Source organism: Clinocottus analis, unplaced genomic scaffold (genome assembly GCF_023055335.1).
Source record: "Clinocottus analis isolate CAN_PGR_092001 unplaced genomic scaffold, fCliAna1.0.p SCAF_24, whole genome shotgun sequence".
NCBI classification, from domain to species: Eukaryota; Metazoa; Chordata; class Actinopteri; order Perciformes; family Cottidae; genus Clinocottus; species Clinocottus analis.
Window position 1 is genome coordinate 5,116,121 of NW_027175976.1, and position 18,880 is coordinate 5,135,000.

General features: G+C 49.3%; 1 protein-coding gene across 1 annotated transcript in view; it reads left to right on the forward strand.

The window, feature by feature from the left end:
• Positions 1–18,880, forward strand: part of LOC137793994 (partitioning defective 3 homolog B-like) — a 109,384-nt gene that overhangs the window by 39,914 nt on the left and 50,590 nt on the right. Inside the window, exons 11-17 of the mRNA XM_068590502.1 lie at positions 3,499–3,684; positions 6,065–6,226; positions 6,867–6,953; positions 11,622–11,745; positions 12,672–12,819; positions 13,518–13,606; positions 16,448–16,492. Coding sequence (XP_068446603.1) covers positions 3,499–3,684; positions 6,065–6,226; positions 6,867–6,953; positions 11,622–11,745; positions 12,672–12,819; positions 13,518–13,606; positions 16,448–16,492 — 841 coding nt within the window. The remainder of the gene's footprint in view (positions 1–3,498; positions 3,685–6,064; positions 6,227–6,866; positions 6,954–11,621; positions 11,746–12,671; positions 12,820–13,517; positions 13,607–16,447; positions 16,493–18,880) is intronic.

The following is an 18,880-nucleotide window of genomic DNA, read 5'->3' on the forward strand; positions in this document are numbered from 1 at the left end:
TGAGGCCGACAGGTGTGTAGAACACTGCGGTTCATTAGTGTTTAATTGAAAGAACAGATCCAAAGGTTATTATGAGATCACTCACTTTGAGACTTGAAGGGGGAAAAAAAGCCTCTGTGAGGCCGTACGCTGATGGCGACATGCTCGCAGAACAACGCCAACATGGTCACCATCGCCTGGTCTGAAGGGCTGTTTCTGTTCCCCGCCTCACTGCACCGCCCTCCAACATTCACGCTCTCCACTCCGGCATTTTATCCGCCTCGTACGAGCAAAGTTGACTTTTAGAGGAACCGGCCGAACCGCTGCTTTAAATGATTTTCTGTTGAAGCGCTCGGCATCGCTGCGAGGCCAAAGGAACAACACGTGAATTCGGCTCCTCATTAGGATACAGGAGGAGGACGGTTTCTTCCCCCCCTCCATCCCCCCTCCCTACTTGTGCTAATTAAAGAGTGATGACTTCTAATCACAGTTTCGCTCCTGTCAGCACTTTCTGCCTCTCCCGACGTTCTTCCTGATATCGCCTCGTTTTGTTTCAGGACATCAGCGAGTTTCTCGTCGAGGTTTGTTTTTGCGGCGTGATGCGTGTGCGTGTGTGTGTGTGTGTGGGTGTGTGTGGACAGGATGGCCGGGGTCGCTCTGCACATGGCTGACCCTCTGTGGCGGGCGAGCCTAGGCCAGTTCACAGGAAGGAGAGGTCGCCAGGCAGCTTGTCCCCTCTGATCTCCGTATTTGTGGCCAATCCCTCTCCACCTCGCTCTCCTTCTGTCGGTCTGTCTTTCCTCCCCCCTCTCCGACTCACCAGAATTATCCCTCAATCAGTCATTTCACTTTGCCTTTCTCTTCATTGTGAGGTAAAGGTGTAAAGCGGCAGAGAGGCAGACATTAAGGCGATTAATTGGCAGCTCCGTCGGCGGCGCCGAGCGCAGGGAGATCTCATCTTAATTGAATGTCGCTCTCACCGCTAATCCCACCGCTTTGAAACTCCCCATTTAGAAATCCTCAGCGACAAAAGGCTCTGTGTGTAATCGTGGAGTATCACCCCCCCCCCCCCCCCTCACACACCACCCACCCTGGGGTAAGAAAAAGCTCCCCTTTGTCTCCTCATTTGGGTGTTGAAGAGGGTGGTCTCCCTCCTGGCTAAAAGTCTGTTAAATAGCTATTGCTGAGGGCGAACAGTGGAGGGAGAGAGGGGGGGAGTCGCAGACTGGAGACGAGGGGTCTCATCCGCCCTGAGGACGCAATCTCCCCCAAAGGAAAGGGCATTAGAGGGGATACTGGAGAGTGTGAGAGTGCATGTGGACCACCACTGAGATCCACTCGGTTGTGCAAATAGATAATAATTTTAATAACCCGTAATCGGATACAATAAATAAACACTTTCAGTTCATGCGTCTTCACTTTTTTTCCCCTCCTTTTCTTTCTAAAATGTGAGGCGCACGATGAATGGGAATGCAAAGAAAATAATGATTGTGCTAAAAGCTGCGCTGGGATTCGACCCCCTTCGCCTCGGTGTGTCGCTGCCGCTCGATCACAGAGGTATTTAAAACCTCCCAGGTTGCCACCTGAGTCCTCTCAAGTGTCTCTCACGCGGGAAGCGGCGGATTGTCTTTGTAATTCCTCCGGTTTTTGAGTAACAGCGCTCTGAAGCGCCTTGTTGATAAAAATAAGCCCCGGCTGGGAGCCTTGCATCGCACGGAAATAGAAAATAGATTCCAGGACGCTTGAAGGACCCGATTCACCCGATGCGACTCCTTATCGTCGCATCAAGGAACTGACTCGCGGGTGATTAGTATGATACGTATCGTGTATGTTAATTATTTCATTTCAATGACGTGCGCTTTATTGACTCTTCACTGCCATGGTTTGGAGGCTGTCCTTGGGGACAGAGCCTGCTGCGAAATCTGAAATCACTTCAATCGTTTTTATTCGTAAAGGTCTGCGATGGCTAACTCAACGGGGCCCCCGAATGCGAGCTGGGACTCGCGGGGGCCTCCACCTCGGCCTAAAAGGCTTCAACAGGCTCTTCTAATTAATAAGCACCCGGAAGGAGCAGAGCAGCGCTGACAGTCGGGGATTTGAGGCTGAGGGCGAAAGTCACAGTGGAGCCGCCATCGTCGTTCGGTGGCTGCCGTTAAAATGCTCGACCGCCTCTCTCTCGCCTCCACGAAACGTAAACGCGAATGTCTGACTCCATAGCGGGCGAGCAGGCGCCTGATGTAAGGCTCCTGCAATCCCGGCGAGGGCACTCACATCTTTAAAGCCGTGACAACGGGAGGAAGGGCTGGCGTTAACGTATCTGCATATTCCTCCAAAATCCACTTTGACATATTTTTGTGGGTTTTTTTTTTAAGCATCTTTATTGAACTTCCTGAAATGATGGACCTCTGAGCACGCACGCGCGCACACACACACACACACGCACACGCACACAAACACTGTGACCTTCCATCCCTCCTCTTTAAAGAAAAATAGGGCTTTGGAGTGAAGTGTTGTGGAGGCGCCTCCCCTCCGCTGGCCCTCTTCTCCCTGAGTAACTGAACCTGGCTTTTCTTTCCCGCTCTCCATTTTGCCATCCTCTAATGACAGACATTTTCCTTCTTCTCTCTTGTTGCCTTCTCTCTCTCTTCCCCTCCATCTTATATCCTGTTGCCTCCGCCCTGCGATTGTTCTCCTCACATTAAATAGCAGCGGCTGAAAGATGGCGAGGGAGCGAGTGAGTGAGAGACCTGTAGGAGGTGGAATGAGAGTCAGGAGGAGAGAGAGAGAGAGCGAGAGAGAGAGAGAGAGAGAGAGAGGCAGGCGGAGGCGCAGAAGGGAGAGACATACAGTCAGATTGAGAGATTAGGATGAAATGTAAAGAGCGAGGGGGGGTTGGAGTCTGAATGAGAGTAGCGGGTATACCTCAGGGATGGGTTATTACTTTTAAATGCTCCTCTGCGCCTCCATCCTCGTTCCCCCCCTCTCTCTTGCTCCCTTCCTCCCCCACGATGCTCCAGGAGGTATGAAAAGGTTATTATGTTTCCTTTAGAAATGGCTCGCTCTCCGTCTGCGCCTTTCATCTCCAAATGGAATAACCGCTCTACAGTCGCTCTCTTCTTTTTCTCACTACACCTTCATCTCTCTTTCCAGTGCGCGAAAACCTGCTGCTCTCTTTCTCTTTTTCCCCCACTTCCCCGCGTTTCTTTAATCCGTTTCTCTTCTCTTTTTCCCCTTCCTTCCTTCTGTGTGTGTGTTTTTTCTTCTTCCTGCATTGAGTATAATCAGTGTGGTGTAGGAGCGTGCATTATCAGTGAGTGCATTAGATATGGTGCTCTCACCTCAATCATCAGATCATATGCAGCCCTTATTATGTAAAGTAGCTAGTGTGTGTGTCCGTGTGTGTGTGTGTGTGTGTGTCTGTGAACAGGCTGTCTGGTGTCGTAGCTTCTTTTTTTTACCTAACACTTGCGGAAATATCTTCACTTGGGGTAAAAGTCTTCCATCCGTGTTGTCTTTTAGAAAGGGGAAGAGGACGACAGCCTGGTGTTGGAGGACGGCAGGGATCAGCTGATGTACGAGATCCCCCTCAACGAATCGGGTTCGGCCGGCCTGGGGGTCAGCCTGAAGGGCAACAAGTCCAGGGAGACCGGGGAGGACCTGGGCATCTTCATCAAGTCCATCATCCACGGAGGGGCCGCTAACAAGGTAGAGCATCCTCGTGTGAGATCTTACTTTCCCCAACGGGGGACCTTTTTAAAAAACATCTAAACTAGACGTGGTCTGGTCCTTTTTAAAGGAAATAAATACCACGGTCGTGACCTCTTGATACCAACGATGGAGTCAAAGTAAAAGCAAAATATGAACTGACATACGGCTTCTGTAAAGTCCCAAAATACCTCATTAGGTTTTCACCATGAAAGAACCCTTTTGGGGCTTTAAAGAGCTTCTTAGAAATACATCAAACATGAGAATAAAAGAACACACTTCGAGTGCCGCAGTGTTTTATTTATTCTGAATACTAATCAGGGCTGCTTTGTGTATCGTTTTACCCAGAACCACCGAGAACTGTTTTTTTTTAAGTGTGGGAAACTATTCCCCCTTCTTTGCGATGTCTCTCTCTGTTGTTCCCTCTCACCTCATCTCCCCTTGCACTTCTCGCCTCTCCATCTCATTTCCTGTCTTTCCCCGAGGCCGGAGCGGCCCGCCTCCTCTCCCCCTGACCTTTGCCCCCCATTGACCCCACGCGGCCTCGTCGCGTCAGCGCTGCGGCCGCCTTATCGTTATCACTCAGCACTCACTTCAAGTTGTGAGTGCATCAGGAAAAGAAACATCCCGTTTCAGCACTTTGAAGATTCATCCACTTGGCCTCAATATCTGCACCCCCCCCCCTCTCCTTTCCCCCTCCACATATCACAACCCCTCGTCGCTGCTCCCAGATCTGCAGCGCGCGTCGACGAGGCAGACGAGTGTGGCGTTGTAGATAAACGGCCGGTCTGGGATCAGGGCGGCCGGGCCGCGGCTCCCCGAAGTGCCTTCAGAAGTAGTTTTTTCCGACAGCTGCCGACGGGGATAACGCTCCGAACAGAATGGCTTCGGTAAGATCTCCTGGCTGGCTGCGAAGCAGGTTTCTGGGACAAGATACCACAGAAGAGGAAGAAAGACATGCAGGAAGAGAGACGGACAGCGGCGAGGGAGAGAGGGAAGCCGTTGAAAGGAGACGGCGGGTGAAGGAAAGAAAAGGGATGGGGATCTAAAAGGGAGGCAATGAGCGGTATTGAACAATAGAGAGACGGAATAAGACTGGGGGGAGGTGGTGGTGGAGGTGGTGGTGGTGGTGGTTGGATTGGAAGTGGAGACACTCAGCGGGAACACAATACAGGAGGGCGTCTGTGCGTCTCCTCCTCGGTGTCAGTGCATGCTAATGAAAAGCGGCTCAGCGGGCCGATGGCTCGCAGTGCGGGGCCGGTGCGGAGGAGGGAACCCGGGCGTCCCCAGAGTCGCACACCAACACACACAGCGGGAAACAACAGGGAGGAGACGAGGAGAGATCTAACCTATTTCCATTAAATAGCTCTCGCTGCCGTCGGGGGCCCGGGGCCTCAATTACATCCTCCCCGCTCCAAAAAAAAAGGAAAAAGAAATCTTCTCTGACTCCATTCCTGATCCCGTCACACGAGCGTATCAAAGAGTATGCGAAAGAAAACAAATTAAAATTACATGTCGAGCGCTTCCGCTGCTAAGTTGGGCGAGTGAAGATATTAATAGGGAATATCACAGACACCCGCTGGTTTTGGCACCAACATCAATTCTTGATGACACCCCGATTCGATGCAGGCACATCGTGTGTGTGCGCGGGCAAACACACACACACACACACACACACACACACACACACACACAGAGTCATCCCAGTCCGCATCGAGGTCAGCAACGACGGTGCCTTGTTAATGAGATGGGGGTCAAAGGGCAGCGCTGACCATAATGGACCAATCATGACTCCACACACACACACACTTAAAGAGAGTCTTTAGTGTGTCTCCATGTGTCCTCTTTTTTATTGTTCCTCTTTTTTTTCCTTCTTTAAGATATTGCCCTCTGCATTGCTTTCCTCATTTGATCCCCCACCCTCCCTCTCTCCCTCCAGGGCACTATTCTGTGTTGCCTCTATGAGAGGCTGCTATTTAAAACACTTAGAAGTGATTTAGTGCCCGCGGAGGCTATTCCATTAGCTGCTCTATGTATTTATCACGGCTCTCCCGCTCTCAGTAGATTGCTAACTCTACAATTTTCTTGCCTTCCCCCATCTTCCATTTTCTACTTCATTCTCTCTCGTGCACACATTTCTCTTCTCCTCTCTGAAAACTTTATTGGTGACCGGCCTTGTGTGTCTTATTTTATGGAAGGTTTTTATGCTTAGCCTTTTAAAAGGATTTATTTTTTATGAGACTTCGGCATAAGTCACATGAACATAGAAAGAAGTTACTCAAAATAAAAGCCAAAATGCTTTTATTTTGAAAAATCTCATAACAGCCACTGTGTGTTATACTGGAACTGAAATGCTGATCACTCCTCTGTGTCCCTGCAGGACGGCCGGTTGAGCGTCAACGACCAGATGATCGCGGTAAACGGCGAGTCGCTGCTGGGACGCTCCAACCACGCCGCCATGGAGACGCTGAGGCGCTCAATGTCGTCCGAGGGCAACGCCAGGGGGACCATCCAGCTCGTCGTGCTCCGGACATCCAGACAGGTACAGCAGGTAGTGCTGGAATATTGGGGACGGTCGAGAGGCGTGTTTTGCTTTTCGTGAGAGAATTTCAAGCTGTCTGGGTGGAAATCATTAAATATAATGAGTAGAGGAGACGTCAGCTGAGAGAATACAAGCATATCTGGCATGAAATATGTTCGAACTTTCATAATTAAAGTGAAGTATGGTGTTGTACTTTTGTTAAATATTTCTTTTTTTTACTTATTAACCCCCCAAAAATGTAAAAATGTCCTTAAAACTATGAGCTGTGATCTAACCTGTCATCTCCTTCCTGTCAGGTCGGTCCTCTCGAGGGTTTGCTGGATGTGGGGCGACATGTTAGACTTTTAGACTCCCCGAGTGTGGATGAATTTGGTTCCATGAAACATTCAGAGCTGCTTATGCATAATGAAATCCTCCTCGCTGTTCAAAGATTATTCACAAGTAGCGACCAGAGTGTTGACGGCAGGATGAATGACACCGGGCCGATATCGCTCCGCTGTCATGATCCTGTGAGGCTCCGCTGTACGGGAGCAGCTGACCTACATGCACATGCGTGTCAGCGGCATGAAAGAGACCGCAGCCCGGTTACTCGCTGAGCATCCGCAGCTTTCTCCAAATGTCATTTTTTTTCCTCCTCCAGATGGGCGGCGGGAACCTCGCCCCGAACACGTCGCCGAACGGGTCCGTCGCCTACCAACCGAACAACCACGCGGCCTCCGGCAATCAGGTACGAGCGAGCGACGCCCGCTTCCTCCAGCAGCAGCAGCAGCAGCAGCAGCAGCCGCCTCCACCTTGCCGCTCCTCCTCGCTCCTCCCGGCGCTGAGGAGGCGCGCGACGGAGCCGCTGCCTCACAGCCACCGGCAGCGTTACGCGCAGAGGCCGGGGGAGACGCACACCAGATACACGTACGGGTGTAATCAAAGGGAGCGGCCTCACGGCTACACGTTCGGCCTCGCACAGAGGGACATTCAGTACAGCGACGACGAAGGGGGTTACGTGCAAAAAGACGCGTACAGACCGGCTTCGAGGTACCAGTTTGGGTTCGTCTCTCACAGTCAGACCCTGAGCAGCTTCGACAGACCGGCGGGGGGGAACTTAAACAGGGGAGGCTACACACACAACTGCGGCTACGCGCACGGGCGCGCGTACGGGGCCGCGGGGGCGGGGCTCGCGCGCAGCCGCGGCACGTACACTGAGAACATCAGGACGATGGCCGGGCAGATGTACGGAGACCCGCCCGCGCACAGCCGGATGCCCGCGGCCAACCGAAACACACGCACGTCCGCAGACAGATACCTGGACACACACTCCCATAACGACGCACACAACCGAGCTCTCACCAGACCACACCAGCACCTCCAGCTGTCTGGTGGACTCTGACAGTGTGCGTGTGAATAAATGTGTCTGTGTGTGTGTGTGTGTTTAGTATATGGCCGATGAAGTTTTATTTTGAATGGAATTATTAGGTAAAATGTCACTAAAAACAGTACGTTTTTGTTCGTGATCGACGGCGTAGACGCATATTAATCTGGTTGAAAGCGTTTCCCCTTTGCCGACACTACTGTCACAGCACAAACTTTCAGCTCTCTTTTTAAAAAAATAATATTACTCATGAACTCAATACTAAATCCTTCACTGTGCACGCGGCCTCCTTTCTGTCACATCGGTCTTAATTCAATAGAATTAGCTGTACATTTCCCTCCAGTCTTGCAAAGGCCTATTCTGCTTCTTCCTGTTTTGTCTGTTCGTGTATAGTTTTATTTCAACTCTTCCTTTTTAATTTCCATATTTTTTTGAAGGGAATGTACTCGTGCTTTTCTGTCTCACCCGCCTGTTTCTGCTCTGTTGAATAAAGCTAATCTGAAGCCTCCTGCATGCCTGTCTGTTTGTTTCTCTGTTGGGTTTTCCTTTGCACTTCTCCCTGTTTATTAAATGACATTTTGGGTCCCTGTTCTCTCTGTTTTGGCCTCAATTTCTTTTCTTTCCTGCCTTTTTCTTTTACTGCTGTTACTCACTGCACGCAGAAACCAGCTAGAAAAGCCCCCAAACATTAAGATGCACAACATTCTTTCAACTCAAACACACCAAAACAGTCACACATACACAGCCATATATGTGTGTCGTGAACATGTAATAAAAAGTGACACAAGCGCAGACTGCGTGTACACGAAAGCTTCACGTAGCTGCGTTCGCGCTCGCTTTCAGGTGTGGTAAATCTGTTAAAAATCAGACCGCATGGGATGTGTTAACCTTTGCTTATTTCTACCGCTTTCTCTTTTGTGTGTTGAAGTGCTGTTTCAAAAAAAACAACAACAAAAAACCCAGTTTGTATCAATGTGTCCCAGGTGGGAAACAATGCGAGCAACATGAGAACCAATCACAAAGTCACACGAGAAGTTGTGCTCAAGTACTGCTCTCCAAAGCGGCACAAATGGACGGACTGATGAAGACATCAAGCGTGACAGGCGCTGGAAAAATAGCTTGTTTCTTAGTTAAAGTCTGTCTATTGAGCGCCACGTCGAGCCGTGACTGATTGTTTCAGACGCTAATAAAGACGTCTCGCAGCAGTTTAAGCAGATGCCCGGCGATAATGTGCACAAGAGGGGGGGAGTAATAACTGGAGGGGCTCGTGGGTTGACCAGCATTGACCCGTTTCCACCTAGTCTACACACTGCCGTGTGTGTGTGTGTGTGTTTTAGTGATCCAAGCCTGCAGTACAATGCAAGTTCAGAGTTCAGTGTGGATCTGCACCGTGTGGCGGTGCGATAAAACCAAACGCTCCCTCAACGCAGAGCCCGCCAGAGGCCCTCGACGGTGTCGCCGTCTGGGTGATGTGATCTTAAATACAAACACAATCACCTCGTTTACCTTTACATGGAAACCCTTTTGGTTTTAAATTCATCGACACATCGTGGGAGATTTCTTCGCTGGTCTCAACATCCGATTCTGATATGTGATGGCGGGTTCGACCACATTTAGGTCGGTGAGAGGAGATGGTGTAATTGCTGCTCCCGTGCACGCTTGATTTCTATTGGCGGAGAGCTCAACAGCTGTCCTTCATGAGCTACCACTGAAGCCTTTGAGCAACCACTTCTTGAAAGAATGATTCCTTTTTTGTTTTAAATGATAGATTTGAAATGATAGATTCTCTTTTCATGGACACAAATAAATGTTTTTACTCGTCGCCACACGAATCACATTTTATCTTCAGCTTGAAAACCTTTGTCACAGATTTTTCTGGGAAAATGAGGCGATAACGGCTCTTTCAGTCTCGCTCACGGTCACGCCGGACGCTTTGTCACTGACACGACTAATAAAACAGAAATTGAAGCGCTAAACCCCCGACTCTTACCGCCTAAATCACTCAGTCGATCGTGTTTACTTCATTTATGGAGCAACTTTCGTTCAGGTGAGAGCAATTCAAAGTGCATTGCAGGTGACTGACGAGTTCTAATTTAAATATTACTAGATATAGATATTAAAATCAAAGACAGACTTTGTCCTTCATCTGCTTTTCCGTCCAGTCTGAGCCCAGTGATATGTGGGTGGGTGGGTGTCACAGTTGGGTGAGGTGGTCTAAGCCTCTCAGAAGCCTATTGTATGCAGCGACCCCCCCCCCCCCCCTGTTTACCTATTGTTGGGGGATTAAGATATCTGACTGCTGTCTGCCGGCTGCTTCAAAAGCCCCAGGCGAGTAGTCAGTTTGTGAAAACGGACGGACGGATGGATGGATAGATGAAGATATATTTATATATATATATTTGCTGGAGACATGGATGACTGAATGGACGGCTGTGATGTGCTATAAGTGGCTCTGTGGCTCGTGCAGGAGAGCTGTCAAACCTTTGTGTGCGGAGCCACCCGGGTGATTGACAGCTCCGGTGCGGTGACACTTTAACATGTGTGGTGGGTGCTAATGATGCTCTGGGGACTCCATCATGACACTGTGCATACATCCCACCCGATGCTTTGGTATGACAAACACACGGGAGCTCCTTTCATGATTCTAAGGATTATTTCTTGTTACCCTTTAATGCATGTATGTGTGTGAGACAGCTGTACTGTAGCTCCCATCTCTGACCAGAAAAGGCTTCTTTCATCCTCCACCAGCACCGATTCCCAGCAGCACTCGAAGTCCCTATCTCCATCTGGGGGGCAAGGGTGGTGGTGGTGGTGGTGGTGGTGGTGGGGGTCCTTTGTAGTGCCGTGCTGTTGATAACATGCCTGTCAGGGCGCTCAGGATTGTCTTAATTACCGCCTTTCCAGTTGTGCACATAAAGACGATTCTTTTTTCTTGCAGAGCATTAAGTCAGTTTTCTTTCAAGCGCACTGCCAAAGGCGAGCAATATGTGTATAAATATATATATTTATGCTTTCTTGTAATCTCGTTAGTCTTCTAATTCACATTCACAGTCGGCTTCCTTCACGTCGAATATCGAAAGTACAGGAACCCGTGCGCTCGATGCCGAGTGGCTTCCGGTCGGACATCGTGTCCATTGCGCAACGGGGCCTTTCTCTGTCCTAATGGATGGCACGTCTCTCCCTCAATGCCGATCATCGCCACGACTTTGCGATATTTCGTTCATCGCCCACGCTGCACGCGTCTCTTGAAAGCCCCTCTCAGGGTTGTTCTAAATCTGCTCATGTTTCCTCAAAGCTTTGCTCCCACGTCGCCATCTGAGCTGGATGATAATTGATTTGTGACGAGTTGCGACTGCGACAACGTTAATGTGAAACCCTCCTCTTTTTTTTCCCCTCCTCGTGTTGGACTAAACTGCAGTCGCTCAAGATTATTGTTTCATTGTTTTCTCGGCTTTCATCAGAAGTTAATCTACCTGTAGTAGATCCAGGATAAATAATGGAAATCTTGTGTCGGGGCTGATTGGTTTCCATCCCAGAGGAGTCAGGTCTGGACTGCGTGAGAGGAGGTATTTGGTTTGAGAATGAAATAGTGTTTCTACTATTAAATCTGGGCGTTGATTGGGACATTTGTCAAGGACACAAGAGGAGAGAAGAGGGACAAACTTCCTGTAGTTTACCTACCTGGAAGCTCAGGAAATCAATGTGTGGTGGCCACCACATGGTATATGGACCCGAGATGTCACCAGAAATGTAACTCATGCATTCGATAGTAGGATCGGATAAACACTGATTTTTAATTATATTATTCTACCTTTTTGACCGCTTCTGCTCGGTGATATTTTGTGCCAAAAAAAACAATCTTTTCTTTGTTCAAGGAATGACTTTCATCTTCTGATGTGTGAGGCAACATCATCCATTTTTCATGAAGGACAACATCGGCTTGAATTTGACACACATATTTTATTAGACTTTTTTTTGCAAATGAGCCCCTTTTTTAATAAGCATTCTCATCATCTCTGTTTTTGCCCTCAGGAGCCGTGGGGCCACGCTGCATCCCTTGCACCCTCCAGACCCCCGAACACGGAGCCCAGCATGAACGGCGCCAGTCCCGTCCCGATGACGTCCGGCAACTACGCGTCCGGCAACCCTGGGAGCGGTGAGCACGCGACCGCCAAACAATAGTTGTCCATTTGAACTGTCGGAGAGTCAACATTAGGCTTCGAGTGTTTGTGTGCTCCCGTTATCGGCCCCTGAGTGTGTACACACAGTGTGTGTGTGTGTGTGCTTGTATCCGTGTGTTTGCCAGAGCTGCACAGCATGACATTGTTGTCTGCAGCAGCCACCCTAAGCATCTTGTAGCAGTGCATTACAGCATTGCCACATCTCTTTATATCCCTTTCCACTCTCCCCCGGCTGCATATTTATAGCGTGAGAAAGGGGAGTCATTAACAGCTTTCTTTTCTGTGTGCCAAACGCGACGCTTGCTTTTCATGTGCAAAAAGATCTGACCTTGGAATCATTACGCTGATGAAACGGCTTCTAAGTGGGCCAGATTTGCATAGAGGGTATTGTGCAGCATGCGTGCAGTCGTGTAAAAAATACAAAAAAAAAAAAATAATAGAAAGACGACCAAGCTGTTTAAAATTCTTTCCTTATCTCCCGCCCTCCTCTCCCGCTCCCTCACCCCCTGGGAGGCGAGGAGCCGGAGACTCGCTGAGGCTCTCCGTCAGACGGCACGGTTACAGTCGTTTAGTACACGAGCGCTTCACACCGCCGCAAAGGAGTTTGTCTGGAAACGGTCGCTCTTTGTGTTTGAGTTTTCACATTTTAAAATGCTGCTGCTTTCTAAACGTCTGACCTTCCAGAGCGCCGTATCGATAGCGTCGCTCCTCAAAGGAAGGACACACCGATCGTTGTGTCTGTGTTTGCGTATCGCTTTGTGTGCAGCTGACTCAGGCAGAAACGTATATATTTAGAAAGCCTACACACACCTTTCAAGAATGCATTTAGCTTTTATGAGCAATAAAATGTACATTTGAAATGTACAAAAATCCATGAACAGCTCTTCAACTGTCTCCTCAGCTCGGCATCCCACTGCGACCGCCAACGGCAGCCACGCTCACTACGGCAACGACGATGAGGAGTTTGAGGAAGGCTTCCCCCTGCCGCCCTCCCTCACCTCCGGGAAGGAAATTAAGAGAGACTTACCACAGACCCTCCCACGCCACAGGTACACACACACACACACACACACCAGTACGCTGCACTATCAGCACTCTATTACACTACACACAGGGCCGGAGTTATTATATTCTAATGGCACTCTTAATATAGGGCGCTGTGTTATGAGATAAAGAAGAGCCATTACGCTGAATATTACAGGGCTCATATGCATTATTTAGACTATACGGTCTAATTGCAATGGCCTATTTGCATTATGAATAAGTAATTATGGTGGCAGCATAATCGAGTGAGTTCTGTCGGAGTTAGAAGGCTTAGAAAGAGCGATGATACTTCTGCTACACACACACACACACACACACACACGCACACACACACACACACACACACACACACACTCATTCAGAAGACTGTTGGCAGACCTTTACTGGTGTGTGTGTGTGTGTGTGTGTGCGATAGCTCATGTGGTCAGTCAGTCTGGCATCAATATACTTGTTTCCCTGTAAGTTTAATCGAGACAGCACATGCTATTGTTTTACTGAGTCGGGCCATCTGGAGTGGAGGAAATTGAATGATTTGTCGTCTGCGTGTGGATTTTAAATTTCATTTCTCGTTCGAGTAATGCAACCGTCAAGTCCCGAAAAGATTTGGGTTTTTTTTTTTGTTGTTGCTGCTGGCTGCACTAGTTCAAGATAGAATATTGATTGATTGACGATCATTTTTATATCTCTTTTGCTCTTCTTGCAGCGAGTTCCAGAAGCAGCCCCGCATGGCTTTCTATGAAGACGACGAGGACAACGTGCCTCGCAACAGAGCGTCCAAGAGCATGGACCTGGGTGCGTGTACACACACACCCACACACACACACACACACACACACATACTGCTTCATTGTAGTCTCAACCATCACAAAACAGCCCGAACACGCGAGTCTAATCATGCATCCAGACGACACACAGCGATCACATGGCCCTTATCGCTCCGTCTCTCTGTTGTGATGTGTCGCCCTCTCCCATTATCCCCGCCCCGAGGGGATCTGACCTCCCGAACTCATAAACCCAGGGGGCTTTCCAACGGACTGGATGAACAAGCCGTCCGGTGTGTGCGTCGTCTATTTGTGTGCGAACGAAAGGTTTCCAATCTCACGGCTTGTGTGTGTGTGTGTGTGTGTGTGTGTGTGTGTGTGTGTGTGTGTGTGTGTGTGTGTGTGTGTGTGTGTGGGGTAAAACGAAAGGGGCTTATCTCCTCGTATTAACCCGGGCCGACCTCTGTCCCGTCCTCTGCTGTTTTTCTGTCTGTCTCACCGATCTTCTCATCTTTTACTTCTTGATGCTTTTCTTCAATTTTCCCGTCATCCCTGACCATGGGGATGAGGTGCATTTCCTCTCCTTCCTCTCTCGGTCCCTCTCTTTTCTCCCAGCATTCCCTCCATAGTTGTTTATCTCTTCATTCTCCCTTCAGCGCTTTCTTTCTCAACGGGGAAAGCCGCCGGGTTCATTGCTCTCGCTCTCTTCCATCTATCTCTCTTCCCCTTCCCTGCCTCGCTCTGATTTCCAATCGCGGTTCATTAGGTTCAGTGGATTGGCTTTCTTCCTGCAGCACACGCCTCTGCCACCCAAGCTGATTGGCTTTCATTACGGACAAGGGTGGTCCGCGCACGTTGCCGTGCACTCCCGAACACACACGCGTGTGTGCTCCATCCCACTGAGGACCCACTCCAATGCCCACCGCTATCTGGCTCCCATCTCTAGCTCTGGCCTTCCTCCATTTCAATCTGGTTTTTTCCTTTTTTTCCCGTGTTATCTCTCTGGTTCTATTCACCCCTTCCCTCTCCAAAGTGCTCAGAGCTGAAACAAGGTAGTTAGCAGAGCTCCTGTGTGTGTGTGTGTGTGTGTGTGTGTTGTAAAGATTGCAAAAGCTCCGAACACACACGAGACCTCCGACTCACACGCTTTGTATTTGAACAGCTAAGTGCTTCTTTTTTATTTATTATTTTTTTGGAGAGTTTCCCCACGCGTCGGAGTTCACGGTCACATGTCTCCGAGCTTTCACCGCGCCGCGGCGCAGGTTGGCTTTTATTAAACGCCACTTGACAGAAGGAGGGGGGATCTTCTTTTATTGACCCTGGATGCCTTTAAAAAAATAGTCTGTTGACTCTGAGCCCACACACAGAAACCCTCACAGCCTGCGAGCTAAATAGCAGAGTCAACGACACTACAGCTGTACCTGGAAGCGCCAGAATAAAGTGTTTTATTTCCTTCTCATTTGCATTCTGCAACGCCGCTGTGTGACAGAAAGAAAGAAAAAAAAAACTGAAAAAGATAAGTTATTCGTGCTGCAAGCCTGACGAGTGGCGACTGCGCGAGCAATAATGGAACCTAAATGGTCTTTATGGATTCGCTTTAAGACGCTCAAAGTGCATTGAAACCCCCCCATCGCCCCTTCGGTGTCCTACATTTGTCATGTTGTAATAGACGGACCGTATGGCTCCGCGAGAGAGAGGCCTAATAGTCCAACAGCCTCCGAAGCACATTCCTACTTTCAGAGGCCGAGAGGTCAAATCCAGGACGTGGTGCGAAACCTGTGGAAACCGATCTGTCTCATTAAAGCCTGTGTCTCCGTCTCGCCACGTCTCTCCACCTCTTGATCCAGCCTCTCCTCCAGGTCTCGCCTCCCCTCCCCCTTTTCCTCTCCTCCCCAACTCTCTGACTCTTTGATGCTCCCCGTCGTCCTGTGTCAAGACACTCAATCCTACGCTTTCTTTTACTGCCCCTTTTTTCTTTCTTCCTGTTTTTTCCTCACCTCACCTCCAGGTTTATGAGTTGCTGCGGCGGTGCCACGCTTTCATGAATACACTTGCATTTTGTAGTTCAGTAAGAGAGTTCTGTACACACATAAAACGCTGTGAGACATTTTTAGCCCTCCACTGTGGAACGAGGTGACAGATTTGGCTGCCGGCCATGCAGACTTCTATCTTTCCTCCACAGGAGGAGGAAGCTTTTCATTATGCGCCAGGGTCACGTCGCCTGGAATAGTTCTTTTTTCCCCCCCCCCATCTCCAAAACTTTTAAAAGTGTTATTTTTGGGGTATTTTTACGCGCACAAGAAAGGCGTTTCTGAGCCTTCTAAGCTGCTACAGATGTTTCTTTGCAGGTCTTTTTTGCGAAGCGGCTCGTTTGATTTCAGGTTTGCGCTCCCCAGTTCTTCCCGGCACCCAGTTCTGACGGCTCTCTTCCTCCGCCCCCTCGCTATTCTGCCTCCTCTCGTTCCCTCTCGCCCTCACGCGAAAACTGACCTCATAAAGAATAAAAATAAAGATTATTCAAGAGAAATAGCGGCGTAATGAAAGCCCATTGTTGTATCACAGGCCTTCTTTTCCTTTCTTTTCCTCCCTTTCATTATTCCTCTCATTGTCTCACCTCTATCCGCTCTCATTTTCTCTCGCGGGCGCAGTATCACGCTTTCTTCTAGTGTTTCTTAAATCCCTGCTTCCTTTTCATTTCCTCTCTCGTCTCGTCCCTCACTCGTCCTCTGTCCCGCGGTGCTCCTCGCAGGGATCCGTTTCCAGCATGCGCCAGCACCAGTAGGCGCCATTATAACCAATTACAGAGCAGCACGAAGCTGCTCCATGCGATGATATGAGCGACTCACTGTTTGTCTTGTTTCCCGTGTCGTAGTGGCTGATGAGAGCAACATGGGATCACTGGCCGGGCAGAGGAATGGTGAGTGTTCTCATATAAGCTAAGCATGCCACATTTCTCTTTTCCTCCCACAATGCAACAGCTATTCCATCTAGCCACCAAAGAAATACATGGAAAATTCTGATTCCCTGCAGTTTTTCTTTCCTCCCTTCCAACATTTCTTTCGTAGTTCACTCTCCTCTGCCTCCCCCGCCTCCCCGCGCTCCCTCCGGCTGACAAAGTTGAGTTGTGAAGCACTTAGTGTCGGAGCTCTCGCTGCTTTATCGCCGTCCAGGTCAGCAGGCACTCGGTGCTCAATCCTCGCCCAGCTGACAGCAGCCGTGCAGCGTCGCATCGGTTGTTCCTCCTCACACACAGAAGTCTGGTTAAGGGCGGCCTATAAAGTCGGTTTTGCTGTTTGATTTCACTGAGAGACTGTAGCGGTTCAAACTGTGTATAATTCACTCTCAAGGAGTGAAGCGCTTTCTGCTGGAAGGAGCCACATTTGGAATTACCCCTCTCAGGCACGCTGCTCCTTATGCAAATCTCCTGTCCTGAGTCACTTTTACACAGAAGTCCTCACGGCAATCTGACTAAGTCAGAACTCAAGCCTGAACCGCAGGTTTAACACGCAGATAATTATGTTAAATTCACATCCTGTTTGCCTGTCAACACCCATCGAAATGCTCTCCATGCATGCATGCGAGCGAGGTCCCGACCTTAACATGTTGTCATTTCCTGCCCGTCAGGCGCGGTGCGTTCAGGCTGCAGGATTAGCCATCTCATGAAACAAAAAAATACATTTGATGAAATTAATTTATTAATGGATTCCTCTGCGAGGAAAAAGGGGGCAATCAAGCGTCCCTCGCGCTCACAGTGATCTGTAATTAAGGCTTCAGAAATAACTTTTAAAATCCATCAGCGCTGCAGCCAGAACACTCTTCTTCCTCCACGTCCCTCCGGTGCAGCAGGTGCCAAACATCGCCCACGAGCCGCGGCTCTTTCTATAATGTGAGGACGCCTTCGCGAGGGGAAGGACGCACTCTAACGGATGAATGAGCCCAGCAATGTGACGTGCTCCACGTCTGAAACACAGAGGCGAAACGATGGAACCCAAAGTCGGTTCGATAGACGTGAACAGAACCAAGCGCGCTTAAGCAACGTCATGTCGGCTTGTGCCGAGTCGGATAAAACCGCTCCAGCATTTGCTTCCCTGTGTGGTTGCTCTGGGCTTCTGCATGAATATGAATCAAGAGTGTTGCAGACGGCGAGCACGATCAGTTTCACCGTCTGCAGACAACGGGCTGCAGGAGTCATGACTGGAATCGATCTAATCGTGATCTGCAGCGTCGCTTCATCGCATCTGTGTCTTCTTTTTAATGTGGGAACGAGGCTTATGTAAGGAAGGAATCACGACCAGAATTTAAGTCCTGGTGTTGGCTTCCTCTCTGCCTCTGAATGTCTGTGTCACACACACACACACACACACACACACACACACGCACACGCACGCGTACACGCACGCGTACACGTACACCGATCTCTTAAATCCACCTGCAACAAGACAACTAAGCCTGTTGCCGGTGGAATACAAATGGCCCGAGCACCCCCGGTGACCTCAAATCCCCCACACTCAGCATTCACACAAGTGGCCTCCTCCTCCTCCTCTTCTTTCTCCTCCTCCTCCTCCTCTTACTCCACCTGTTATGATTTTCCCTGCATTTCTGATCGGCACCCAGAACCCTCATGCTATATAAAGTGATCCATTTCCCTGCTGCAGCGTTTCTTTTTTTTCTACTTCTTCTTCATCTCCTCTCCTCTTGACGTCTTCTCTAATGTGTATTGACAGGCCTTTTGCGTGTTTTTCATTTTTGCTGACGCGGTGTATTTGCCCCCCGCCCTCCCTCTTTCTAAATGGCCTCAGTGTTTCTTTATGGGCTTTGACATATTTCATTAGGCGGATGGTCTTAAGAGGCCTGCCTGGCTTCTTTAATCTGGCTAAAACCCTTTTTCTCTCTGGCTCGAGCCGCTGCGAGGAGCGCTTCACTCCTCTCGCTCTCTTTCCTCTCGCTCCATCTTTCTCTCTGTCACTTACTCTCTCTCTCCCTCCCCACCTCTCTCTCTCTCTCTTCTCATTCTCCAGTTTTAGGAGTCTCCATCTTCAATAGAGCTTTTAGTTGTGTTTTTTCTCTCTCCTTATTTCTGCTTTCATCTTTGCTACCAATCTCATTCTTCCCAGTCGCTTCTCTCTTGATTATTTTCTCTGCCTCTTTTGTCGCCGGGCTCATCCCCATTTTTAGCATCCTCTCAATCCCAAACCGTCATCTCTCTTTCTTCTCCTCTCTCCCTCCGTCTCTCCTACATCCGATTTCTTCTCTTTATGCGCACTCTCATTCTCTTTTCTCAACAGGCTGATCCTTTTCTATTCAT